General features: G+C 36.3%; 2 protein-coding genes across 51 annotated transcripts in view; both read left to right on the forward strand.

Moving 5' to 3' along the window:
• The window catches only part of LOC122518963 (Down syndrome cell adhesion molecule-like protein Dscam2), a 67,824-nt gene extending 50,931 nt beyond the window's left edge, over positions 1-16,893 (forward strand). For 30 of the 50 annotated variants that reach the window (XM_043638111.1, XM_043638159.1, XM_043638144.1 and 27 more), the window contains 19 exons: positions 6,200-6,319; positions 6,410-6,583; positions 6,657-6,953; positions 7,036-7,397; positions 7,473-7,844; positions 7,948-8,134; positions 8,208-8,495; positions 9,567-9,836; positions 9,915-10,146; positions 10,220-10,396; positions 10,472-10,638; positions 10,959-11,198; positions 11,456-11,623; positions 12,150-12,287; positions 12,905-13,095; positions 13,174-13,528; positions 13,888-13,945; positions 14,332-14,337; positions 15,115-16,893. In XM_043638111.1, the coding sequence (XP_043494046.1) occupies positions 6,200-6,319; positions 6,410-6,583; positions 6,657-6,953; positions 7,036-7,397; positions 7,473-7,844; positions 7,948-8,134; positions 8,208-8,495; positions 9,567-9,836; positions 9,915-10,146; positions 10,220-10,396; positions 10,472-10,638; positions 10,959-11,198; positions 11,456-11,623; positions 12,150-12,287; positions 12,905-13,095; positions 13,174-13,528; positions 13,888-13,945; positions 14,332-14,337; positions 15,115-15,199 (3,887 nt within the window). In that variant the 3' untranslated portion in view covers positions 15,200-16,893. Of the gene's footprint in view, positions 1-199; positions 494-854; positions 1,149-1,482; positions 1,774-2,172; positions 2,461-2,850; positions 3,133-4,102; positions 4,391-6,199; positions 6,320-6,409; positions 6,584-6,656; positions 6,954-7,035; positions 7,398-7,472; positions 7,845-7,947; positions 8,135-8,207; positions 8,496-9,566; positions 9,837-9,914; positions 10,147-10,219; positions 10,397-10,471; positions 10,639-10,735; positions 10,919-10,958; positions 11,199-11,455; positions 11,624-12,149; positions 12,288-12,904; positions 13,096-13,173; positions 13,529-13,887; positions 13,946-14,331; positions 14,338-15,114 lie in introns of all 50 variants that reach the window. The other 20 variants (XM_043638194.1, XM_043638201.1, XM_043638211.1 and 17 more) reach the window with 7 other exon arrangements.
• A 6,440-nt stretch (positions 16,894-23,333) lies between these two features.
• Positions 23,334-24,775, forward strand: LOC122517618 (protein dpy-30 homolog). Its single transcript, XM_043636124.1, has 3 exons — positions 23,334-23,537; positions 23,651-23,727; positions 24,313-24,775. Exons 1-3 carry the CDS (start codon positions 23,522-23,524, stop codon positions 24,553-24,555), a joined length of 336 nt encoding a protein of 111 aa, XP_043492059.1. The 5' UTR covers positions 23,334-23,521; the 3' UTR covers positions 24,556-24,775.
• Positions 24,776-26,860: the final 2,085 nt, after the last annotated feature.

The raw sequence follows: 26,860 nt of genomic DNA on the forward strand, positions 1-26,860 counted from the left end.
CATTATCATACTAGGAATGTATTGGTAGGCTTAGATGAGCAGATTCAAGGAATATTTTCATCAAACAATCGTGGCAACACGTAAAACGATCTTGTTATTTCTTAAGGTTGTTCACAAAATACTTCATTGTTCTCGATAATCTCGTTTAGAATTGATTAGTTTGGATAATAATTGTCATACCTTTGCAAATCACTTACAGTCGCGCCACAAATAGTACCGTTTTCGATCAGCGATGAACCTGCAAATTGGGGAGAAGCAGTCTCGGCTGTTTGTACGGTCGGAAAGGGTGACTTACCGATCGAGGTTTCATGGGCTTTAAACGGTGAGCCTATTAATGACGCCAATCACGGAGACGTTTCTATATCGAGCACTGGAAAACGGGTCAGCCTGATGACGATCGAAGCCGTGAGCGCGAGGCACGCCGGGGAGTATACTTGTACAGCCTCGAACGCAGCAGGAGCCACTAGTTATTCGGCTGTATTAGCAGTAAACGGTACACAAAGGGACTCAGAAGCTTGTTCCTTGAATTGAGATCATAGAAATATGCATTGAACGATGTGTTCACTCTGCTATTAAATTCGCGTGCACACATTATTAGTTAATAGAAACGTATCGAAGCGATAATGCTTTCCTTTTTACTAATGTTTGAACAGGTCGCATCTTTCATGAATGTAACACAATTCTTACGATTGCAGTGCATTTTCCGTTTTACCTTTGAAATAATTAACATGTTTTTCTTTCGTTCTTCTAAAACCATTTCCACTGTTCCTTCTTTGTCACCTCTCCTTCATTATCCAAGGGCATATAAAAACATGCCTAATGGGAAATTGATTAGCGTTGACGATCTTTTTTAGTATCACCGCAGATCGCACCCTTCTCGATCGGGGATGAACCGGCTAATTGGGGAGAGCAGGTTTCGGCAATTTGTAGTATCGTCAAGGGTGATTCACCGATCGATATTCATTGGAGCTTAAAAGGTGAACCGATCACAGCTCGCACGCATCCAGATATAACTATCCAGAAAACAGGCAAAAAGACGTCTCTGCTAACCATCGACTCTGTAACCGCGCATCATGCCGGCGAGTACAGTTGCATCGCGAGCAATTTGGTTGGAACCGTCACTCGTTCGGCCGTTCTTTCGGTTAATGGTATATTAAAGACATTCAAACAACGACGTTAAAAGCATCGCATAATGCATCCAAACTTTCCATTTAGCAGCACTTTCTTATTACCTCAAGAATCCATCCAAATACCACTACCTTTCTCCAAAATTACGAGCAAATCCGTTTATTGAGGAAACTCTAGGAAAACTATTCTTAATATTAGTTAATTTCTTAATGTTTAGACTAGACAAAAGGAAAGATCCTTTTAAAAAGAATGAGACATCGTGTAATTATCGTTCTTTTTTTTCCATGAGAGTTCATTGATATTTCTGAGCACATGTTACTGTGCTTATTCTTTTCTTGCTGATTCGTGTCGCAGTCGCACCGCAGATAGGACAAATATCCTTCGGCGAGGAACCGGTTAACGCAGGTGACCTGGTCTCCGTGCAATGCGTCGTTACCAAGGGCGACTCTCCTCTGGAGATCACTTGGACATTTGATGGTCGTCCTATAAATCACGATCGGATGGATGTGATTGTATCTAATTCCGGAAAACGCGTGAAGCAATTAACCATCGAGTCCGTTGCTGCAAGACATGCCGGGGAGTACACCTGTGTCGCATCAAATGTAGCTGGTTCAACGTCTCATTCGGCCAAGTTGGACGTCAACGGTACACGTACTCCCTGATTTTGCAACAAAGATCCCAATCTATTTCTATTAACTTCCTTCTACATTACCTTCCGTTCCGATGAAGCATAATCCTCTTTATGCTCTATACACTTCTATTTTCTTTATCGGCCTTCATTCTTCTTTATTTTTTGAATTCGTTTCTTTCTATTTCTATCATTTTCATTTTCTTATTTTTCATATATTTTTGTTTTTTATTTGAACTCATTTAGTGAATCGAAAAACATCTAGGGTGTGAAAGGCAAGAATCATTGGAAATGTCAAGATACTGAGTATTAATGAAAAACGGAATACATCTAGAAGAATTTAGAGCAGTTATTGGGAGCGTGATGATTGCGAGATTAGTGAGGCAGCTTCTTTTCTACTTTCTTTCTATTTCCAGTCATTCCGAAATTGTTGCCATTCGTATTCGGAGAAGAACCGTTAAACTCGGGTCAAGTAGTAACGGTACCATGCGCAGTGATTGAGGGTGATCAACCCTTGAAGCTCCGTTGGACCTTAAACGGTCACGAGATTTCGCCACACTCTGGAATCTCAGTGCTGGATCTTGGGGGAAGAGGCGTCATACTAAGCATAGGATCGGTCCAGGCAGCTCATGCAGGAACTTACACATGTATCGCGGAAAACCTTGCCGGAAGGCACGAGCTCTCGGACGATCTGATCGTCAATGGTGCATAACGATCTCTCTTTTTTCTTTTTTCAATCCCTTATATATTTTCAATGCCTTGTTCTAAGGATTTATCGTGGAAAAAGTCACCAAAAGAATTATCCTCTACCAACTCCCAATCATTTTTTCAGTCCTATAGACCTTTACGAGTCTACTCGTGTTTTTCTTTTGATTTCTTCTTCTTCGTCTTTTTTTTCTCGAACACGATCTTGTTCTCAGAAAAAACATAGGTTCGTTGAAAAAGTGGGTTAACGAGAGGTGGCGGAGTTCGTTTGTAAAAGACGTTAAATTAATGACGTTTTTCACGTTTCTCTCTTTCTCTCTTTTTCTCTGTCTCTCTCTATTTTCTTTGGCCTTTCTATTGCTTTTTTTCTCTCTGCCTATTTTCGACAGTCTCCCCGCATCTGCAGCCATTCTCGTTCGATGAGGCCAACTCCGGTGATCTGATAATCGTCCATTGCGCGGTCGTTAAGGGGGACACACCGATTTCGCTCAAGTGGTTGTTCGAGGGACGCCATTTAGAAGTAGGAGACGGAGTGGGTATCACCGCGTTTGGGGATAGAGTATCGGCCTTGACGATACCGTCCGTAAGGGGAGAACACGCCGGAGAGTATGCTTGCGTTGCCGATAACCCAGCCGGTCGTGCTAGGCACAGTGCACATCTCAAAGTGAACGGTACAGGAAATATTCAGAAACGAACCTAGAGGAAAAAAATACGCGGCCAGCATGATCGTCGTCGATATTATTACGTATATCCATAACGCGCTATTTGAGAACTTGTCGAATTTGCTATGCAAAAGAATGCGATAATGATTGAACGGGAAACTAACGTGACTAATTATTATATTTTGTTTCTGTGGGACTGTAGCTCGTGTAGTAGTCGATATTAATGAAGATAATGTATACATAAATATATATATATATATATATATATATATATATATATATATATATATTACATGTGTATATATTTATATTATAATAACGTTAATAATAATGCATCGTTCGTCGTAATAAACTGTACTTGCTCTGTCTGTCGTGTAGCAATACATAAATACACATGAAGATGTCTGGAAAGTTTACGTTTGCCCGATTCTCCATTCTGAACTTCCCCTATATCTCTCTTTCTCTCTCTCTCTCTCTCTCTTTCTTTCTTTCTTTCTTTCTTTCTTTCTCTTTCTTTCTCTTTCTCTATCACTCTCTCTTTAACTCTCTACACAATTATATCTTCTCCTCGTTAATATAGAATTCGGTGGGTTGAGTTTTCAAGCCAGGAGCTTTATCCTTTTCTTTTCTCGAGTTTAAAACTGTCGCGAAGCAAACGAACAACAACACGTCCTAACCCTCATTTTATTCACTTATTTCGTTATCTGATTTCTTCGTTAATTAATTTTAACGACAATATCGGAAAAGACCGCAAGCGTATTATGAGACAAGCTTCGGACAAAATACGGAGAAATGGAAACATCAAATCGGAAGAACAAATAAGTGACGAACAAATAAAATAAAAAAGAAATAAAAAAAAAATCCACAGAAAAGATAAAAGAGGAGAGGAAAAACACATCGAGTCTTCATTAAAAATCGCGTTAAAATTTGTCGTCGTGGCCGGTTTACCTAGAGCCTCTACTACCGTTACATATTCCAGTCTTACCACGCATCAGTCCTTTCGATTTTGGGGATCGACCGATCTATGCCGGACAGGCTGCTCAGCTAGCGTGCATGGTACCGGTCGGCGACACACCGATTGAGATCACCTGGACATACGAAGGTCAGCCCTTGTCGCAATATATGGGATACAGCGTCGGGAAACTCGGACCACGAACGAGTATACTTCTGATCGAGCCAGTTACCCCAGACCACGATGGACGTTACGCGTGTCTCGCTAGTAATCCGTCGGGAAGAGCGGCACACGAAGCCACGTTACGAGTCCACGGTTAGGGCCTAAGAGTAAAAGGGAGCATTGAAATCGTGATAATGATAATAATGCTAATTGACCATACAAAATAACGATATATACATATACATGCGTACATACATACATTATATTATATTATACTTATGCGTATATTGATTTTGATAATGAGCGACATGATGATTGATGATCACCCTGAATGACAGCAAATAATAATAATAATCGCGTCGGTTATCGCGACATTTTATGACTGCAGGCTTTATTGATGCATCTTCGTCGTTGCTGAAGCTGTCCTGTTGTGTACAGATCGTTGCTTTCGTCACCGGGGATGATACTCTCGTCTGCACTGTCTCTTTCTCTCTCTCTCTCTCTCTCTCTCTCTCTCTCTCTCTCTCTCTCTCTTTCTCTTTCTCTTTCTCTTTCTTGCTCATATTTCTATCTTTTTTTTTTCTTTCCTTTGTTATTTAATTTTGTTATTTTTCTTTTAGCCATTTATCTTTTTTCTCTACATTTCATTTTTTTAATATTATTATTATTATTATTATTATTATTATTATTGGGTTTTTATCTTATATGCTACAGTTTCGAGTCCACAAGCTTAAAGCCGAGCGTTAAAGATCAGGTAGATCGAACCGAAACCTCCGTCTTCCTCAAGCTCAACAACGGCCTTTCCTCGTGTTTGCCGTTCGTTTAAATTTCGCGCTTAAATGTCGTTTCATTTTTTCTCTTGCGCCCTCTTCGTCAACATTTGTCGACGATCCTTTCTTTGGCTTTTTGATTTTGTCAAGAAAGATCGCAAAAAGTATTGTATTTCTCTTTCACACATACACATGATGAACACAGATACATCACGTTGTACTTTCCTTTGATCTTCATCATTCTCGACAAATATATATATATATATATATATCATTACTCTATCTCTCTCACGCACACAATATCGCGAGGTCATTCTGATAGGTTTTGTTAAGTCTCCTGTATTGTTTTGTCGTCGTCTTGTCATAACGTCGATCAAGTTAGTAGTTCGTCGTACATCCCCACATTCGCGAGCCACAACGCGTCCCAGCTCCAAAGACGACCGACCGACCATTCCAGCACCCCTCGGAGGGTTTCCGAGATTCATTCCAACCTTTACTCCTTAAGGCACCTTTCCGTATCAGCCTTACCTAGCCTTTACCTCACATGTCTCGCCTCGTTTATTTTGTACGTGCATGAGAAGGAAGTAGTTCGTAGTGATACATGCATGGTTTTCTTTCTTTCTTCTTCTCTTTCTCTATCTACCTCTAACTATCTCTATCTTTCTCATTCACTCTTTCAACCTTTCTCTTTCTGTCTCTCTCACAGCCCTTTTTACTCCGAGTAAGAACATGAAATATGGTCTTAACATGATTTCTTAATGCGGTACAGCATGCAAGCCGTGCTTAAGTACATACATCGTAGAACTTCTTGCATGTACTCTCAGTGAGCTCCTTCAGCAGCCTTTCTTCGTCGATCTTCATACTCTCGGTTCATGTTCGTAGATACCCGCATAGTCATCTCAAAGTCCCGTATGCTTTTATTAGTAGTACAATCTGCTCGTTGCGGTAGCGGAAGCGAATCGACGTTTGCATGCAATAAACGTAATCCCATCTGTTCTGGATCTTTTTGTTTGCCTGCTTTTATGCAGGCAGGATTTAATTTCAAATAAAATACTTTGATAAATATTTCTTCTGAATGTCTGATAATGTAATTGAGGAAAGATCTAGGACGTCGGAACGATTTGCTTCCGGTTTACTGCTATAGTAGACTAAGGCAAAAGAACGCAGTTTTAATCAATTTATTCTGTCACAGTACCACCTCGCTGGATTCTGGAACCTACCGATAAAGCTTTTGCACAAGGCTCCGATGCACGCGTTGAATGTAAAGCCGATGGTTTCCCGAAGCCCCAGATCACATGGAAGAGAGCTGCTGGTTAGTATTTTCGTTTTAATTCTAGTTTCCTTAACTACTTTGAACCCATACTAATTATTTATTCATCATCGTATGATTTTCATCGAATAGGAGATACGCCTGGTGATTATACCGACTTGAAACTGAGCAATCCTGATATTAGTGTTGAAGATGGAACTCTCTCGATCAACAACATTCAAAAGACTAATGAAGGTTATTATCTTTGCGAGGCTGTTAACGGTATCGGAGCTGGACTTTCTGCTGTGATTCTCATCTCTGTTCAAGGTGAGATCTTAGTTTCTTTTTTTTTTCTTCTTTTTTAATTATTTGTTTGCATTAAGATTATCGATAATTACAGCACCTCCCCATTTTGAGATCAAACTTAGAAATCAAACTGCACGACGTGGCGAACCAGCTGTATTACAATGCGAGGCACAAGGCGAGAAACCAATTGGCATTTTATGGAATATGAACAACAAGAGACTTGACCCGAAAAGCGATTCGCGTTATACCATCCGAGAAGAAATTTTGGCTAATGGTGTTCTGTCTGACCTTAGTATCAAGAGAACTGAAAGGAGTGACTCGGCTTTGTTTACCTGTGTTGCAACGAATGCTTTTGGAAGCGATGACACCAGCATCAACATGATTGTTCAAGGTACAGTCTTTGGAGTAATGTTCGATAGTTCTATATCTTAATCGATAGTAAAGAAACTTTTACCAATATGATTTCCTTGCAGAGGTACCGGAAGTTCCTTATGGTCTTAAAGTATTGGATAAGTCTGGACGTTCGGTTCAATTGTCGTGGGCAGCTCCATATGACGGAAATAGTCCCATTAAACGATACGTTATCGAATACAAAATCAGTAAAGGCTCTTGGGAAACTGATATCGATAGGGTACTTGTGCCTGGCTCTCAACAAAACGTTGCTGGTGTGTTTAATCTTAGACCTGCCACGACTTACCATCTTCGAATTGTTGCCGAAAACGAAATTGGAACGTCTGACCCATCTGACACTGTAACTATCATCACCGCCGAAGAAGCTCCAAGTGGCCCACCAACTTCTGTTAGAGTCGATGCTCTTGATCAACATACTCTCAAGGTAATTATGATGAAATTGAATTTCTCATTAACTCAAAATTGGAAATATATCATTAACAAAGTTAAACATATATAGGTAACCTGGAAACCACCCCCACGCGAAGATTGGAACGGCGAAATTCTTGGCTACTATGTCGGCTACAGGCTTTCATCCTCTGACAAACCATACATGTTTGAAACCGTTGAATTTTCGAAGGAAGATGGAAAAGAACATCACTTGCAGATCATGAATCTTAAGACCTACACCCAATACAGCGTTGTTGTTCAAGCATTCAATAAAGTTGGTTCTGGACCAATGAGCGAAGAACGAAGACAACACACGGCCGAAGGTGTACCCGAACAACCACCCCACGATACGACTTGCACTACTCTCACTTCGCAAACTATCAGAGTTTCATGGATGTCGCCTCCTCTTAGTGCTGCAAATGGTGTTATTACTGGCTACAAAGTAATAAAATATTTTATACCAAAAATATATTTAGAAAATATTTACTATGTATCTTTTTATATTAATGTATTATTGTCTATATATGAACATCATATATTTTTAGGTTATTTATGGTCCATCTGATAGTTGGTATGATGAAAATACGAAAGATACCAAGATTACCTCTTCCAGCGAAACGATTTTACATGGCTTGAAGAAATATACGAACTACAGCATGCAAGTTTTGGCCTTTACCTCTGGTGGCGATGGCGTGAAATCTGCACCGATCCACTGTCAAACTGAACAAGATGGTAAGTTTTAATCTGGAAAGCATCAATAATATTTCACGTAATTTATTGACGATTTATTTACCCTCTTCTTTAGCCCCCGAAGCACCGATCGCCGTTAAAGCTCTCGTCATGTCTCCTGAATCGATTCTTGTTTCTTGGCGCCCACCAAATCAACCAAATGGAGTTATTTCGCAATATACTGTTTACACTAAAGCTGACAACAAAGAAGAACCAACTAGCCAGAAAGTTCCACCTAATCAGTTAACTTACGAAGCCACTGGACTTGACAAACAACGAAGATATGAATTCTGGGTAACTGCTAGTACGAACATTGGCGAAGGAGAAGCTTCTAAGATTGTGACATTAGGACCAAGTGTACGAGGTATATAAGATTTGTATTTTATTTTTATTTATTTATTTAATAATATTTTATTGACCCTAGAGTCTAGGCTCCCTAAAGGCCATTAATTACAGTGTAGTACAATGTAATGTATAGATAAAACAAAACGGAAATTAAAATTATGTAATTATTATTAAACTTATCATTATATTAGTAGTAACGCACACTAAGTAGATAAATGTAAAAAGAAAATAGTAAATAATAAATAAAAGTATAATGGTTCTATAATAGTAGTATAGTAGTATTGGTTCAAAGCAATAAACATATGGTTAAAAAAAAAAAACAAAACAAAAATTAAATTAAATTAAATCGTAAGTCACAAAATACGCTGAATATCTCTATCAATAAAGTAGGTATAACATCTTAATCTGAATTCTTTATAGTCACTTAGAGCTACGATATTTTCCGGTAGTTGATTCCAAATACGAACAGCCGTAACCAAAAATTATTTGTCATAAGTCCTGGTTCTTGCATAAGGTAAACATAATACATCCAACTGCCTGATAGCACGACTACGAACAGAAGTAAGAATACTAAAGTTCGTTCTTAATATTTTGTCGTGCTGAAGACGTAACATTTTATATACTATACAAGCCATTAAGAAATCACGTCGATCTTGTAAAGTCAACCATCCTAAAACTCTTCTAAACGGAGTAGTATGCTGATATCGTTGCAAACGAAAGATAAAGCAAATACAAGCGTTAAACTTTCTTTGTAATTTAGTTTGTAATGCTCCTGAGATGTTTGTATAAGCTGCTGAACAATAATCAAAGATTGGTAATATTAAGGTGGCAACTAATCTTTTACGCATAGTCATACTAAACAAATGATTGTTCATTTTCAATCGGGACAAGCAACTCATTGCTTGATTACTAATCAACATGACTTGTTGATGCCAAGACAAAGTATCATCCAAAATAACTCCTAAGTATTTAATTGATCGGACGTAATCAATAACTACTTGATCTATTTTGATTTTCGGAGCATTTCTTATAATATATACAAAGTAAACATTTTATTAATTTATTGTTTTCTTTATTTTTCAATATATAGTACCGGCCAAGATTGCATCGTTTGACGACAAATTTACTGCGACTTACAAAGAAGATGTAAAATTACCCTGTCTTGCTGTTGGTGTACCGGCACCGGAAGTAATATGGAAAGTACGAGGCTCTGTTCTTCAACCCAGTGATAGATTGAGACAATTACCCGAAGGATCCTTGTTCATCAAAGAAGTTGACCGTGCTGATGCTGGAGAATATTCGTGCTATGTTGAAAACTCTTTTGGACATGATACTGTTACTCATCAACTCATTGTTAATGGTAATTGTCGATATGAATAATTATAAAATTGTTTCAAAGTTTAGTTTTTTTTATTAATATTTGGTAATTGGATTTTAGCTCCACCACACTCACCACAAGTTACTCTAACGGCCACGACTACCAATTCGCTTACAATGAAATTGCGACCTCATCCAACTGATAATGCACCTATTCATGGATATACGATTCATTACAAACCTGAATTTGGTGACTGGGAAACCGTTCAGATTAGTTCCACGGCACAAAAATATACTTTAGAAAACTTATGGTGTGGCTCTCGATATCAGATCTATGTTACTGCTTACAATAGGTAAGAATAAGTCTTATATAAATGAGGTTTATCCAATAAAAGCGGATATGATTCAACGTAAACATAATTTTAGTATTGGAACTGGAGACCCATCAGACATTTTGAACACTCGTACCAAAGGATCAAAACCTATTATTCCTGAAGCAGCAAGATTTATTGAAGTATCTACTAACAGCATTACACTTCACTTAAGCGCTTGGTCTGATGGTGGTTGCCCCATGTTGTACTTTGTCGTTGAACATAAGAAGAAGTAAGAGCCAAACAAGAAATTGGATTAAAAGTTTAACGACAAGTTCGGAATAACCAAGTTTGTCTCCTATTTTAGGCATCAACAAGAATGGAACCAAGTATCTAATAACGTTAAACCGGGCGGTAACTTCGTAGTTTTGGATTTGGACCCTGCTAGCTGGTATCATCTTCGAGTTACGGCTCATAATAATGCCGGATTTGCGGTAGCCGAATATGAATTTGCAACTTTGACTGTAACTGGAGGTGGGTATAGCATAACTACGCTTGATGCGTTGGAAAGCATCTCGTAGCCGGTGCTAATGGTGGCTGGATTGAACGGTCGCCGTATTTTTTGTTCCAGGCACCATTGCACCGGCCCGCGAATTACCGGACATTAACGGTGGTGGCAACGATGAAGATCCAGTGAAATTTTTCATGGCTAACTTGAATCTTGTCGTACCTGTGGTAGCCGCAGTTCTTGTTATAATCGTTGCCGTCATCGTGATCTGCGTTCTAAAAGGAAAGGGCCATGGTAGTGATAAAGGTAATAATAATAATTTCTTTTATTTTTGTTTCCTATGTAGGTACGATTGCTCCGCCGGTACGTAACGGTGGTAATGAGAATACCGACGTCAGACGTTATTTCCCATGGTTACCGAGTTGGCTCGATGTTAACGTTGTTGTACCGGTTGGAGCTACGGTCGTCGTGATTATCGTAGGAATTGTCGTCATTTGCGTCGCATTGTCTAGACGAACCCGAGGCCCGGAACAAACACGGCTGCGAGGTATCTCTTCAGCCGACGAGAAATATTACGAGGGACAATGTATACCAATTTTTTTTTTATTACTTTATTCATTAGATTACGAAAAGTAATCGAATAATCGAGTATCACTGCGATGATGATTTTGACACAAGAATATTAATAACGACTTTAATATTCAAATATTATATTATGTGATGATCAATTTAAATGTTCTGATCGTAATCATCCTCCCAGTGATTCTTTGCCAATCGTATATATTCATTGGCTAATAATATAGTAATATTAATACGAACGAACACGTTTATTGCTACTTTCAGACGACGTAGTATATCAACAAACCGGTGTTGGCGGCGCTACACTTGACAAACGCAGGCCTGATCTCCGAGACGAATTAGGATACATCGCACCTCCGAATCGCAAACTTCCACCTGTTCCTGGCTCCAACTATAACACCTGCGATCGCATCAAGCGAGGTACAGTGATAAGTAAGCCACAATTGACAAAAGTTTGATATTTAGATGATTCTCCATTATAACTGTTTGAATGTTGTCGCATCGGCACGAGATAGTTTGACTATTTCTTTTTACGGAACACATAAATTTCGCACAGCCAACCAACGGTTCAAATTTCAAAACGATGATATTCTTTGTTGAAAATCAATGTGCAAGCAAACACAATACACACGCATTACATCATTACCGTTTAGATTCCGCTATTATTTATGTTGGCTACGCTTAAACATATTTTGCATACCTAAGTATATACACATACTATACTATATATCTACGTATAAAGATGTATACCCTGCTACTAAAATGAAACAAATTTTTCCTTCGTATGCGCTTATAACGTCGCTGCGCGTACCAAGAATCCAACATGGTTAACGAAATTTCACTAGTTTTGGTATTAGTGTCCTTCTTTAAAGAATAACGATCATTGAAAAATAGATCTCGATAGACAGCTTGGTAAGCGGCAGCGAGTCGTACGATTGTTGTAGTATATGTTCGATAGGTGCGACAGGTTCGTTGAGAAGCCACTCAACGTGGGATCCAAGGAGGCACATGTATGAGGAATTAAATCATTGTGCACCCAGCAGAAGGTGCCCACCCCCACCACGTATGGGCAGTTCGGAGGGTCTTTCTCACAGAGGTTGGTAATAGTAGTTTTTCTAGGACGAAGGGCTCATTCTCCCCCGTGTCCCGTCGCAAGCCTTCGTCTTTCGCGATTCTGGTAATGACGAATTGCAGCCGGTACAGCCACTGGTCTCGCAGCCGGTCTTCGTAAGTCCTCTTCGTGGTTCTAAATCCTTATAAATGCAGACATACGTTTCTTTCTTTTTTTTCTCTTTCTACAACTTATTCATCTTATTCTTCTTGTTCTTCTTGTTCTTCTTGTTCTTCTTATTCTTCTTGTTCTCTTCATCGATGTTGCACGTTATCGCATGCTACGCTCGTTATCCGCCCCAGCACACAATTTACACATCGAACACAGTTAAGCCGAGTATATTTTACTTCTCGTTTTCTCATTGAAAGAAATATGTCACTTCGTTGATACATAAATAAGGAGATATATAATATAAAAGAGCATGAAAGTAGGAAAATTCAAGTGAGACTACTAACATGAAAATTGGTGCACGTATACGTATCATCAATATCATTCATTTGTTTATTGAGGAGATAATAATCGTAGAATTTAGTAACAAATAGAAAATGTATTTTCTATACGAACTTCATGGCAGCAGAGTCTACCCTCGATACTTGTTGCAGGCATGGAGGATGAGATCTGCCCGTACGCCACTTTCCACTTATTAGGATTCCGTGAAGAAATGGACCCAAGCAAGGCTATGCAATTCCAAACTTTCCCTCACCAAGGTAATGGACATTCCGGAACTATGGGACCACCAGTTGGACATCCGACTAATGCTTCTGCTCACAGTCGCTCTGGATCTCAATCTATGGTACAGAGTCTGTCAAAACTTCACGTCTAAAATTTATCTTATAATACATATATTATTCTTTAATTTTGCTTTTTACAGCCTCGTCAAAATGGTCGTTACTCTAGAGTACCATCCCAAGGAGGTGGCAGCGGAACTCATGTCTTCTCTCCTGAATACGACGACCCTGCTAATTGCGCTCCCGAAGAAGATCAATACGGCTCTCAATATGGACAATACGGTGCTCCTTACGATCACTATGGCTCTCGTGGATCAGTCGGCCGTCGTAGCGTTGGATCTGCTCGCAATTTACCAAGCTCTGGATCACCCGAACCACCTCCACCACCACCAAGGAATCACGATCAGAATAACTCGAGTTTCAACGACAGCAAGGAAAGCAACGAAATCAGCGAAGCAGAATGTGACCGTGATCAACTTGTCAACCGCAACTATGGCGGTCAGTACAATGAATCTTGATGAGGAATGAAGTGGCGAGGATGAAGGAGAAAAATGCTCGATTTTGTATCCGAATGAAAAACAGGGAGCAAGCTTGACTTGCGTTCGGATCGTCGAGTTTTATTTTCTCATATTTGTTCTTGGTTCTCTCGAACTGCTCGTTTCATTAGACATCATTAGATACTAGGTGTACAATGCGCGGACATATCGCATGTCGAGCGAATCACCACATATACGAATGGAAGAGATTCGCTCCAAATTCTGTGTTTCTAATCGTATAGCTTTCCACTATTTGCATGCTACGTGTTGTCGTAGTAGTTTACCGTTGTGTCAATCGTGCCGTGTGTTTTTCTATTTCAGTGAATGCTCGCGGCAAGGACGGCATGACCACCGAGGAGATGCGTAAACTCATAGAGAGGTCAGTAGAGAGCGAATGTGTTTGATTCGCGATCAAGCGACACGAGAGTTATCGTTTTTGATATTGTACCTCGATTAAAAATTCACATTTCTAAAATTTATCTCAAATATAGCCAATCCAATTCATCTTATCATCAAATTCATTTTCCATTTCATCATCATATTAAGAGATCATTAATCGTCTTTCAATCACTCATCTTTGACTTCAATTCGGCATTTCTTCTTTAAAAATTCGAAATATAAAATTTTTTTATCAATTATATTAAAAATAATAAATTTATGAAAAAATAATCGAGTGCACAGTAGATTAGCTGAAGGCTTTACAAATACATTTTAATGCTGTGTCTTTATCTCTGTCTTTTTCTTGTTTCATGACTCTTTACGCAGGAAGCCGTAAGTTTCTTGATCGTAGAACAGTACAGAGTGTGTTCCTATAAAGATAGACGCAATTTCGTTAAAACATATTTACAAATGCTGTACCTATAATAGTTAAACTTTTTAACAGAAAAAGAAAAAAAACAGGCCAGCCGACGCTTACAAAACATTGCTTGATATCACCAACGTTGACGAAAGACTTCTCTATGCGAACATGATGTTTTGCATGCAACTTTTGGTGGCCGATGCTCTTAGCGTAATTAATTAATTATTTTTCTTTTTTTCTTTTTTTTTTTAAACAATCTAGGGACGATTAGCGATAGAAATAATTATAAAAACGCCTCTACTGCGACTCATGCTATATTATTACCATATATTATACGCTATTACCATCATCGTTACATTACCCTGCTGTGCTAACATGCTAATCATTTATCATATATTATTAGGCTCCTAATAATTAACATTACTAAGTTCTTACATTTCTACTTAGTATTTTAACTGATACTTATCCATCATTGCTGCTGTAATTTTAGTGCATGGATAAAAATCTTTTGTTCACGTACAGATGCCGCTAAATTATTATACAATTATTTTTTTTAGGACGCAACGGACTAAATTTGCTTATATTCTAATAATTGCTCGAGTAATTCTTTCGCTTTTCGCAGTGTTGTATGCATCTGTACGAGGATGTAAAAAGAGTTGATGGAAGTGCTCTTTGAAAAGAAAAATAAGGAAGGAAGGGAAGAGGATAGTTTTGAAGAATATTTCTCAAAATTGTAATCGATGTTGCAGAAACGAAGCCCCCGGCCGGCAAACCGGCAGCCCCCACGGCGGTCACGGGGGACTCCTCACACCCTACGATACTGTGGCAGTGTAACCTGTAAATCCATCATCATCCATGGTTTTCCGATTCTCTCGTTGACTGCGACCAAAGACTCGAGAGATACGGAAACAAAGCGCACGCTAACTCTTCCCCCGGTGCTGTCGTCGGTCCAATTTGCAACGATTTTAATGATTTTAAAAAAAAAAAAGGAGAAAAAGGAAAAAAAAATTACAAAATAACATCGTCGCGAATAGATTCTAGAATTCGATGAATTAAATTTTTAAAAGGGTTGTGCACACGTTTTATCAGATGTATGTATATACGTACGAGACAACGAGCATCGTCCTCGCGACGAAGATTACCTCCTTCGTCTATCTATGACCATATCTCGAAGGACTTTTATACCCTCTTTGGCCTTATCTTATTGTTTCTTCTTTCTAATTTTTTTCGTTATTCTTTTTTATCATTATTTAGTAGCATTGACGTTTAATTCTAGCTCATTATTTTATCAAAGGCCAGACTCAAAACTGCCTCTATAATTAACTGCCTAACAAGGACGAAGGAGGTCGAATGTTCGACGGCTAGAAATGAAAATAATAACAATCGATTAGAGAGTTTTTAAGACAGAAATTGTCTCTTCTCGGATCTCAGGCGATTCGTGACACCCGGCACAGGTTCGCGGACGCTCTCGTGCGACAGCGAAACAAAACGAAATAACAATAAGGCAATAGCATACAACAAAAATATACATCAACAGATATGAAAAAAATAAAATTAAAATTAAAAAAAAAAATAGACGAAAGATCGTGAGAAGAAGAAGAAAAGAGAAGCGTGCTCTCGGCGACGGTTCATTTTCCGGGGGTTTTACGCGGGAAATCCTAGGTTAAAAGTCAAGTCTCGTCCTACTGGACGCGTCGGGACGATAACATGAGATTAGTTACTCGCTTTTAAGTCATGGTTGTGCCACACTGCCGCTACCCGCAGGCATATATACATATATACGTTACATATGTACGTACATAACATATAACGGATATATACATAATATACGATTTATAATTTCGTAACGAAGGTTGTGTCCCCCCGGGGGTCGAAGATGTATCGAGTCTCAATGTCGCGGAGAGCAAGTGTAAAGATTGTCGTGTCGTCGTCGTCGTCATCGTCGTCGTTGTCGTCGTCGTCGTCGTCGTCGTCGTAGTCATCCGTTGAACAAAAACGATGAGAACCAAATATGAAAGAAATCTAAATTCAAAACTCTCCCGATAGACTTATCCGAAGGAAGAACGCGGCACGCCATCGGAAAAAATAATTAAAATTAAAAATATAAAAAAAAAAGAAACAAATATAATCATCATTACGTACTCTCTTTACAGGCTACGCGCACATTAAAAAAAAAACACATCTACACTTTCATACAATCTTTCGCAATACACATGTTCACATAACAAGCAACACTTGCTGTCGGTTCTTAATCGTCCTAACATAAAAAAAAAATATATATATATATATATATATAAATTATATACATATATAAATACGTGTATGATGTGAATTCGGCGCGTGTATACGTATTTATAGATTTACGCGTATCTATTATCGATAATTAATTAGTCTGCTCTAATCACACCTATTCTATTAGCCGCGCTAACATTTTTGCTCGAGTCGAAGTTCGAAGGATAACGCGACGATGATTATTAGAGACGTAATAAGTGAATCGAATAAGTAACAAAGCATAATGAATGAATAAATAAAAAAATAGTAGATAGGTATTAGGTCGGGCGGATGGTCGCGAGACAATAATCACCGATTTTCTTGCGCACCCTAACGATACGTCGATCGTCGTCGATCGATAAAGGACCATCACCTTTGATAAGAAAAGGGAAGCGAAGTAGAGAAAAGCGGACTTTCCTGGTGAAAGTATCCTCTTGTAGGATTCCATAGTGCTTTTCTCAGAGTGTCTAGGCTCTTAGGTAGTTTCCTCGTCTTTCAAATGGCTAATCTCGTTGCATGATCGACGTCGCGCGAGGGTGTGACGACGGTGTGTGTCTCATAGTTGGTTTTTATCACGTCACTATTTCTAGATATATACATATTATATAAATAAATATAAATATATATATATATATATATATATACATCTCTCTATATATATATATATGATTAACGTAACATATACATACGTTGTAAGTAGGATATCTCTAGGTGTCGCGTTCATTTGCCGAGGCGATGATACGAGGCAAACACCGGTTGGCCGATGATTGTATTATTATTATCATTATTATTACTATTATTAACTAACTGTTATTACTATTACTGATATTATTAATGCGCGAACAAAAGACGTTATTTCTTTTTCTATTCTCGTCGTGGACGACGGAAAAAGGATCTCTTAATCCCTTTTATATTAGATCGCAGGAATTTTCATATCCCATTAGGATACGATTAGAAATTGTCCATATAATATTCTAATATGCGGCCAGCCGGCTCCGACTCGGTGTCGCCACAGCACTTTACTCATCGATGTGATTTTAGAGGTTTTTGCGCAGTCTTGTGTATGTGTTGTTATAATATAATAACGATCACGCTATATCAGATTAATATAGCCATATCCAAGTCACTTTTACAAATAACGTATATCACGTTTTAATCACACAACGCTCGCGGAGCTTTTACGCTTTTACTGCTTTTTCGAATCTCTAACTTTTGAAAATCATGATGATGATAATGATGATGATGATGCTAGTGTGACAGAAAAAAAGGAAATAAGGAAAAAAAAAGGTAAGGAAAGGACAAAAACTTCGCATAGCCATATGTTATAATCGACCTACACGCACTAACTTAGGCGTTAAACATATTTGTCGTCGGTGTTTTAAGAATAAGCAGGATTAAGAAAAATTTGTGATGATTGCGATGTCGCTTAGATCATTAAACGGGTGACTTCTTTTTTTTGTCATTAATGACGCGCACTATCAAAATTCGAATAACACTTTTATATGAAATCTTTTATTTTCCCGCAACGATTACTTTAAGAAATGCTGTGAAAACGATCGTGATGATCGATCAATATATATATATATATATATATGTATGTGTAGGTCGTGAAAGCTTAATCGACTGCGTGCATTTCACATTTTTTTCTTTCTTATGATGATAATAATATTAATAATAATAATAAGCGAACGCGGTTCTTCGAGCTTACCATGGACGGAGTGTTGTATGTCGTTTTTCCTGTTATTTCACTATACTTTTATTATCTTTATTCATCGTTGTTCTTTCATCGTTATATTAAGTCTATGTGCTTTTTTCTTTGTGTTTTGTTGCTGATGGGATTATATATTAGGAGAATTTTTTCATTCATTCTCTCATATCTCCGCGATCGTAGAGACTCGAGGATCCGCGCGCGGTATACCGTTTCCTCAATATCCACTATTTTATGTTTTTGTACCAAAGTTGTAGCGTCTAACTTTATGTTAAATAAATAAACTAAAAAAAAACACAAATTTCTCTCTTTCTCTTTCTTTTTCCGACGTTTATAGATTAGTCTATTTTATATAAAATATTATTCCATTTAATGAACTTCGAATAAGAGTTAATATTCAGTAAGTATTTTTAAGACAAGTTATTATTTCAGAGGACATTGTATCCCAAGCATCGTTTTCGTTGTTAAACGAAACAGACACAATTTGCAACTAATTTTGACGAACAAGATCTCATTTGAAAAATAAAATATAAGAAATAACTATTAAATTTTTGATAAATTATAAGGGTTTTTATTATTATCTAAATGAACCTACGATTCATGTACAGTCCCTAAGGTAATAGCAAATTTAAGGAAATAAAGCTTTGAGCTCGACTTACCAATAACGTAGTGAGCCATTTAATACATGTTGCTTCAGTCCCTATGCAAAATAGATATCTATGCATTCTAAATCGTGAATAAAATACGAAATATCTCTCGCTCGTTTCACTTCAAAAATTAAATATACCCACTTCAGTACTTGCTAACTCATGCGAGTATATTTAATATAAGGAAAAAGAAAAAAGAAAGAAATATAGAAGAATATGAGTTTAAAAAAATTTCCACAAATAAATGGGATAACTCTACTATGCAAAAATATTAAAAATTAAAAAGTTCGTATCTACACATGACTTTACAAGTTATTTTTACTTAATAACTTTTAAAAATACTCGGTAACATTTATCATGAAACGATGTACAATCCACACTACCTAATACGCACACACAGATGCAAACTACATCATGCAATAATTAGCACAATGACAGCCGCCAATAAGGGAAAAAATTAAAACTAAACTCATACTAATTGTTTCTTAAAAAACTGCTTTGCATGCAATCAATGCAAATACAAAAATTTAACACTTTATTTTAATCCTGAAATGCGGTAAATATTAAGTCTTCTTTGATCTTCATTGATGCACTAACTCTATTACGCAAACAGTCTGTGCGACTGTTATAAAATAAAAATATAATTTTATACAAACAAACTCTAATTTAATTACTGTCTTACTCGTAGTTAATTTAATATATACATTTTAAAAATAGTTCGCGAAACGTGATGAAATTGAAATTAATGTTAAAACGTGCTTCTAATTCGCGATTTTAATATTATTTTAAATGATACAACAGTCCCGTACATTAAAATTACGAAAATAAGAAACTTCAATGTTTCTTATCGCGATCACGGCACTGACTCTACTACACGATTAAATTTTACTTTATTTATTCGTTTAAACACTGACTCGATAATTAATTTTAGAACTGTTTCGCACGCAGTGATAATATCAAATACGAAATAATTTTGGGAGCACTGCTTACTCTTTTGAAAAATAGAAAAAACAATTGTTGTCATTTAAAAATCATACGAAATTATTGACGTAATCTTTAATAGAAAAATTAATTTACTTTTATCTTCAGTGAAAAATGCACGATGGTCCTCCTACCCTTAGATGACCACGAGCAAACGATTACGTAAAGAAAAAACTATAAGCAAGTTTTTTATCACGACTGCGACCAGGACGTAACTACTGACTGCACTGCACGTCAAAAATGGCTGAAAGAGAGAGAATGTTTATGATTAGAGTTCCTAAAAAATAAATTAAGTATTAACCGTTTGGCTATAGGAAGGTTTTCAAAAAACACGATCGAAGAAAGATGAGCGACGGTAGACCACCGTCAATTGTCTATATTGACGAAATGCGCTAGCGTTTTTGACATGAAATCTGAAGAGCGCGAAAGCGGCTCGTGGTAGCCAAACGGTTTAATGAAGATTAGTACAGTAATTAATATTTTTAACAAATTTTAAAACCCCTAGAAGGAAAAATAGAATACTTCACAATTATGAATTTGTACCTATTGTTTCGTAATGAAATAAATGAAAGAATGTAAAAAGGTAATTAGGAGTTTTCGAATGTTCATGCAGGATTTTTATATGATAAAAGATTATTAAAACGTGAAATGATATAAAAATATGAATATAACATACAGGGAGTATTTAAGAAAGAACAATGAAAAGAATAAGTATATGTTATTAATTAGAAAAATGAAAGAAACTAATTACAATTATAATATTTTTGATAAGCGGTCTTTGGTTGAATTTTATTGCAATGGAATGTATAGCATATAAAATAAGATAAAATAAAAAAGTTTATTTTAAATGTACTAGAGGCTCTACCTTATAGGTAATACGAAAATGAACTAATGTATAATATTTAAGCGTATTTTCATTTTGCTTAAAGTAATATATAATATGTAGATATTATCTAAATTTTTAATGATTTTTGACAAATTAATTAATAAAATCTTAGTTTCTTTTATCACAAATCTAAATATTAATATGTATATTAATTATATTAATTATAATTCTCTACATAGATCTGCCTTTAATCGAAATTATAATGACGCTGCATTGTATTTAGCATAGATTACTATTAAACCATACACACAAAGACGGACATAGATATGAAAGATTGAAAAATGTAAGTTCAGCCTATTAACATTAATACTTTAGATCATATTAACCCAATTATAAGAGGAATACACATATATACATACATTACACATATATACACTGATATGATAGGCGTATGGTAGGGATGCTACTCTTCTGTTGCGTTTGCAGTTTATATTTTGTCCATAAAAATCCATCTACTGAAATCATACTCTTTGAGTGGAAAGAAATTCGTAATTATATAGTTCGTATTATTTATTTATTTCTCTCTTTCTCTTTTTTTCTTTCTCTCTGTCTCTCTTTCTTTTCCTTTCTCACTGTATATACTTCTATTAATTAAATGCATTTAATATTTTCATGAATACCCAATTATTATACGGTATCATATATATATATTTGTATATAATAATTATGAATTCCTCCTAATAATTTTCGAAAAATTTATATTAATAATACTAAATTTATTAATTAATATTATATTACGTAGAAATAATTTCCTATAATTTCTGTTATCAAATAATATTATTTGATATTATTAGAAGAGAAATAATTTATTATATAGAACTATGCTCATTGTTCGTTTGATTTTGATTCATATCGTGGACTCTATTAACATTGGACATTCCCTTTCTCTGAGTATTCACGTAGTTACAATTACAGATATAATGCTACGCATAAATCAATTTAAAAAGAATAAGTAGAACCAGTATATATATATTGTCACTATTATTCTCTCTTTTATTGGTTTGAGAAAATTTGTTATGACAGCACAACCCTCACCTTTTTTTTACAGAGACCGTCTTCTCACCTCCGGAGTAAACAGCACACGATGTTTCGAAACGGTCACCCATTCAAGTATTAATCGTGACCATTGTTGTTAAACTTTAGGGATTCTATGGGAATAAGATTTTTCAACGAGGTGAGGTTGTTGGCTTAATAAATATATACTTTCAATTTTGTTTTGAAATTTGCTATTTTCAACGATTATATCCACGACCTAATATATAGAATGTCTTAATAATTCTGTTACAGAGTAATTTCTTCATTACTTTAAATGATTTCGAAGGAACGAATTGTTTGATTAAAAATGGCAAAAATTATATCGTGAATACATTTTTTCAAGTTTACTTTTTTACTTAATTTTACGATCATCAAAGTTTTTTAAATAGTACTACATATTTTTAGTATTTTTATCATTTTACAATGTTAATAATATATTGTCTTTTATCTGGACTTGAAGGACCAGTTCTTCTTCTTCTTCTTTAGTTTAGGCAAGTTGCCTGTTTCGTAACGACGTTTTTCTGCCTATTGCACTGTTAAATTGTCGCACCATCGTTTTCGTGGGCGCCCCGTACTTCTGCGGCCAATCGGTGATTTATCCCGTGCAATTCTGCCGATTCTTCTGTTGTCCATTCTGCTAATAGACAGAGTGTCGTTTCTATGAGTCGCAAATTTTTTTTTATGTTGGGTAGGGAGCTAACCTGATCCAACAACCTTCCTCCTTTTCCCGGGCTTAGGACCAGCAACATGATCGCTGACCTTGATCCGTCCAGCGATCATGCAGGCGGAGTAAGGACCAGCTCTAGAGATGTTAATTAGGCGGAGTCTTAGCGTCAACAGCACAACGGTATTCCCAAGCGGTTCCACTACCCATCCAAATACTAATCGTGCCCAGCGCTACTTGACTTAGTGAACGAGCGGGAATTAGTGTTGTTAGCGCGGCATGGCCGTCTCATATTATAAAGCTTTAAAAAATTTCGAAAAAATTGATTCGTATCATAATATGTATCCCTTTGAATCAAACAATTCATTCTTTAGACATTGCCAAAGAATACAGAAGTGCATAGAAGCTCACAAGTCCACTTTTTTCCTAACTAGATTCATCTCAGTTACTACCCTGAACATCAGTGGACACGATAATAGGTAGAATACTATGTTCTTTGATACGTCATCGCATTAAGTACCTACTATTTCTTACTGGTGATCAGGGTAGTAACTAAGATGAATCTGGTTAGGAAAAAAGTGGACTTGTGAGCTCCTATGTACTTCCATTTTCTTTGACATTGCCTTGGATAATTAAAAATAACGGAGATATTGTTGTGTAAGAATTATTGAATTTTCCTGTAAGTAAGTTGTTTTTTTATAATAAAAATTTGTATAATTCTTTTCAATCTGTTTTATCGATTTAATTCTCTTTGGAATGAAACGTAAACATTTCGGTATTTGTACGTTAGATGGCACCCATTCGCTGAATTATTATGAAATTTTATTTTAATGAAAGTTGAGTGAAAACTGTATAGTGTGATATTGTATTTAGGCGATAAAAAAATAATTAATATTGAGTCGGTGTAAATAATTGAAGTTTAGTGTTTGTCTGTCAATGGTTGGTAACATTGTTTGTTTACACGATGGCGTCCGGTGGTGGTGAGTACACCTGGAATTTCTAATCGTTCTCTCGCGAAATGTATTTGCGCAATATAATTCGTATCATAAACATAAGGATGTCATTAACACGATTATTATATTTAAAATGATAGAAAATACAAATGAAGAAAGAACTGAAGCGTCTACACCAGCTCAACCCATTTCCAATGTCGTGTCAGAAGCAGCGCACGTAAGAAAGATAACCTAGAAGAACACGAGTTTTGCTTTAAAACGGTGATATTTTCAATCCATTCTCGTATTTGTATGCATTGTAAGGAGGTATAATTAATGTTTCAACGGCATGTCAATGTTGTATAATTGATAAATTTGTAAAAATTATTTGAACCTCGGTATCAATGCTTTTAGATTATTTCAATTAAGTTACAGCTATTCGATTACATTATCGAATAATTTATTATTTTCTTAGCTGGTCATATGTAGTAGATTGAGAATTATTTTATCTTAATTTACGTAGAAAAAGCAAAACTAGTAATCTTCTATCTACAAAGTTTTGTTTTGTCAAGATCTTGAGTATAATAAAGTTCGTTTAGTTACTTTATAAATTTTAATATCAGTAGTGCTTCTGTTTTCTTTTCCTTTTTTATTGCTATTAATAGCTTTCATATTTTTGATATGAGCTTAGTTTCCAAGATTGATTGTTAGATGGCAATGTATATGATAGAGATATAAGTAGTTTTTGTTGTCGTACACTTTTAGTAAGCCATTGTATTTGCGTTACCTTGTATTGATCTAATTTTTGATTAACTTTTTACAGAAAGTGATAGCGATGGACAAAGATCCTGATCTGTCAAGTGTACCTCCAAAGAAAACTCGTGTTGAGGTGCAATCGCTACCAACTAGACAGTATCTGGATCAAACGGTGGTTCCAATTTTGCTGCAGGCTCTATCTACATTAGCCAAAGAAAGACCTACCGATCCTATTAGCTTTCTAGCAGGTTATTTATTAAAGCACAAAAGCCAATACGATAACGGTGGATCACCACCAACTAGTCAGTAATTTAATTTTATATTAAACACGGTGACTTTGGAGAAAACTTATTTGTGACAGAAAATTTTTCAACGATTAGTTTTGTGAAGACTTCCATCAAAGTATATCTCTGTAATTTCAAATTAAATAAAAATGAAATAGCTTTTTATCTTTTAACGAATTGTGTATATCTGTAAGTTAAAAATCTTTTTGCTAGGTTGAAATAAATAGCATGAACATATTGATTCAAGTAGCGTGATGTTTTGAATTTATTTATTTGTTATCAATTTCTTTATAATTAGATTTCAAAGGTGGAAAGATGTAGCCTGAATCCTTTATTAGGGTGGTATATAGGAGGAAAGTTGATAGAAGGTGGCAAAGAGGCAAAAGAGGGGTTAGAACTTTCCAGAGAATGTGTTTGTATACTGGAGTTTCTCAAAAGTACTCGGTATACCGTCGAAACTCAAAGTACAACGTAATATAAACACTGTACAAGACGCAAAGAGAGTATAAGTTTAAGTCGGAAGTTCAACATAGTACCATCTACGAGAGTTGAATCTATAAGAACGCTCGAGCTTCCGACGATAGAAGCAAAAATACGATTTTATTCCGAAGACCATCCCTTAGCTACGATGAAAGAAGCGATCATCGAAATAATCGGTTGGGCAAATGGGAATGACTTCTTTCGCGTCAATTTTAATTGGGGCAACTATTTAATTGGAAGCAATTAAACGTAATTGTGCAATGAATCGTCGTTTAAATGCGCTTCACAGCTCAATAGACTCGATATACCTTCCTTTCTCTCTCCTGTTCTGTTCCCCTTCTTCCCTCTCTTTCTCAACATATATGCAACGCTTCGACATCTTTTCTTTTAAAACTCTTTCTATTCAGTATTTTATCGTCAATGTTCGATCAATCGTCGAGTTTATTTGCAACGAATATGAAGTATCTACGCATGGCATGTGCGCAGCGTATATTTTTTTGTTTGAATACAATATTTCGTTTATCGATCGTATAAACAAAATTTTATTATCAATACTGTTATATTATTATTTTTATATTAACAAGTCAAATACGTTGAACCAATATAAAAAAAAATTACAGAGAAAAAGTTATTCCTTAAAGTTGGCCTCGTTGAAAGAAATAGAATTTTGTTCAATATCAAATATTTTAGAATCAAGAACATATATTACATATTTCTTCTTTAATTACTTCTTTAATTACTCTCTTAAGTTTGTAGAATCAAGCCCACTAGTAGGAAGTTGATTAGTTCCGGAAAAAAAGTGAATGGTAAATGTATCAAAATAATTATACGATGAAAATATAATATTCGCATTGATTTGCTTGAATAAATCGAATTAACGAAAAAAGAATATTATTGATTTTTTTCTATATTTTTGTTCTCCTATCATTCTTTCATGTTTTTTTTTTTTATTTCAGAATCAAACTTCCATTGATTATATTCGATTTGTTATTGATAGAAGAATACCAATTAAACGAGTCATCGACGGGAAATTTTTTCACATGAAATAAAACTGTTTTAAATTAACAGAAATTTAACTATGAGACGAGGTAGTAACGATCGTAAAAGGATTGTCGTTAAGTTAGAAACTTGTAATAGTAAAGGAGAGAAACTTCATGTTGACGAAGTTTCAGAATCACTTGTGAACATACGTATGTATACCGTGGTAGTAAAGAGTTGCAACGTATTTTCTTACTTGTCTTCTTGTTTCTCTCCTAGATCTTGGGTAGTCTCTTGTGAGATAGTGAATAGAGTCGAGTGAATGTATGCGTGCATGAACCACAATGAAACATAGAAACTCGTATACACATAGACAGGTACAGTTTGTCCATGCAGGCAGCTACGTGCCATGGGCACGGTCCACGATCCACGATCCACGATCTACGGTCCACGGGTAACCAGTCTCGTGGCTAATGGCTGAACCGTGTCACGGCTTTCGCCGTTCGCGCACGACCTGCAGATTCACGCCTGCACGCCCGCACGGAGACTCGGTCCAATTGGCACGCATATTGGAATTCTATTACCGAGATTACGACCAGTAATTGCTCGGTTTAGCGCAATATCGTACATTCGACCCTCTCTCTCTCTCTCTCCCTCTCCCTCTCTCTCTCTCTCTCTCTCTCTATCTATCTATCTATCTATCTATCTATCTATTTCTCTCTTTCTCTCCCTTTCTCTCTCTCTCTCTCTCTCTCTCGCTTTCTCGCTCTTGTTGACGCTCTATGCTGACCGGCAGTAGCCTTACGACCGTCAAACGTGGATTAGACGTACGTCTCACTTTGCTATGTTAGCTAGCCATTAGGTTTCAGGTAA

This window comes from Polistes fuscatus, unplaced genomic scaffold (genome assembly GCF_010416935.1).
Source record: "Polistes fuscatus isolate 324 unplaced genomic scaffold, CU_Pfus_HIC Scaffold1, whole genome shotgun sequence".
NCBI lineage: Eukaryota > Metazoa > Arthropoda > Insecta > Hymenoptera > Vespidae > Polistes > Polistes fuscatus.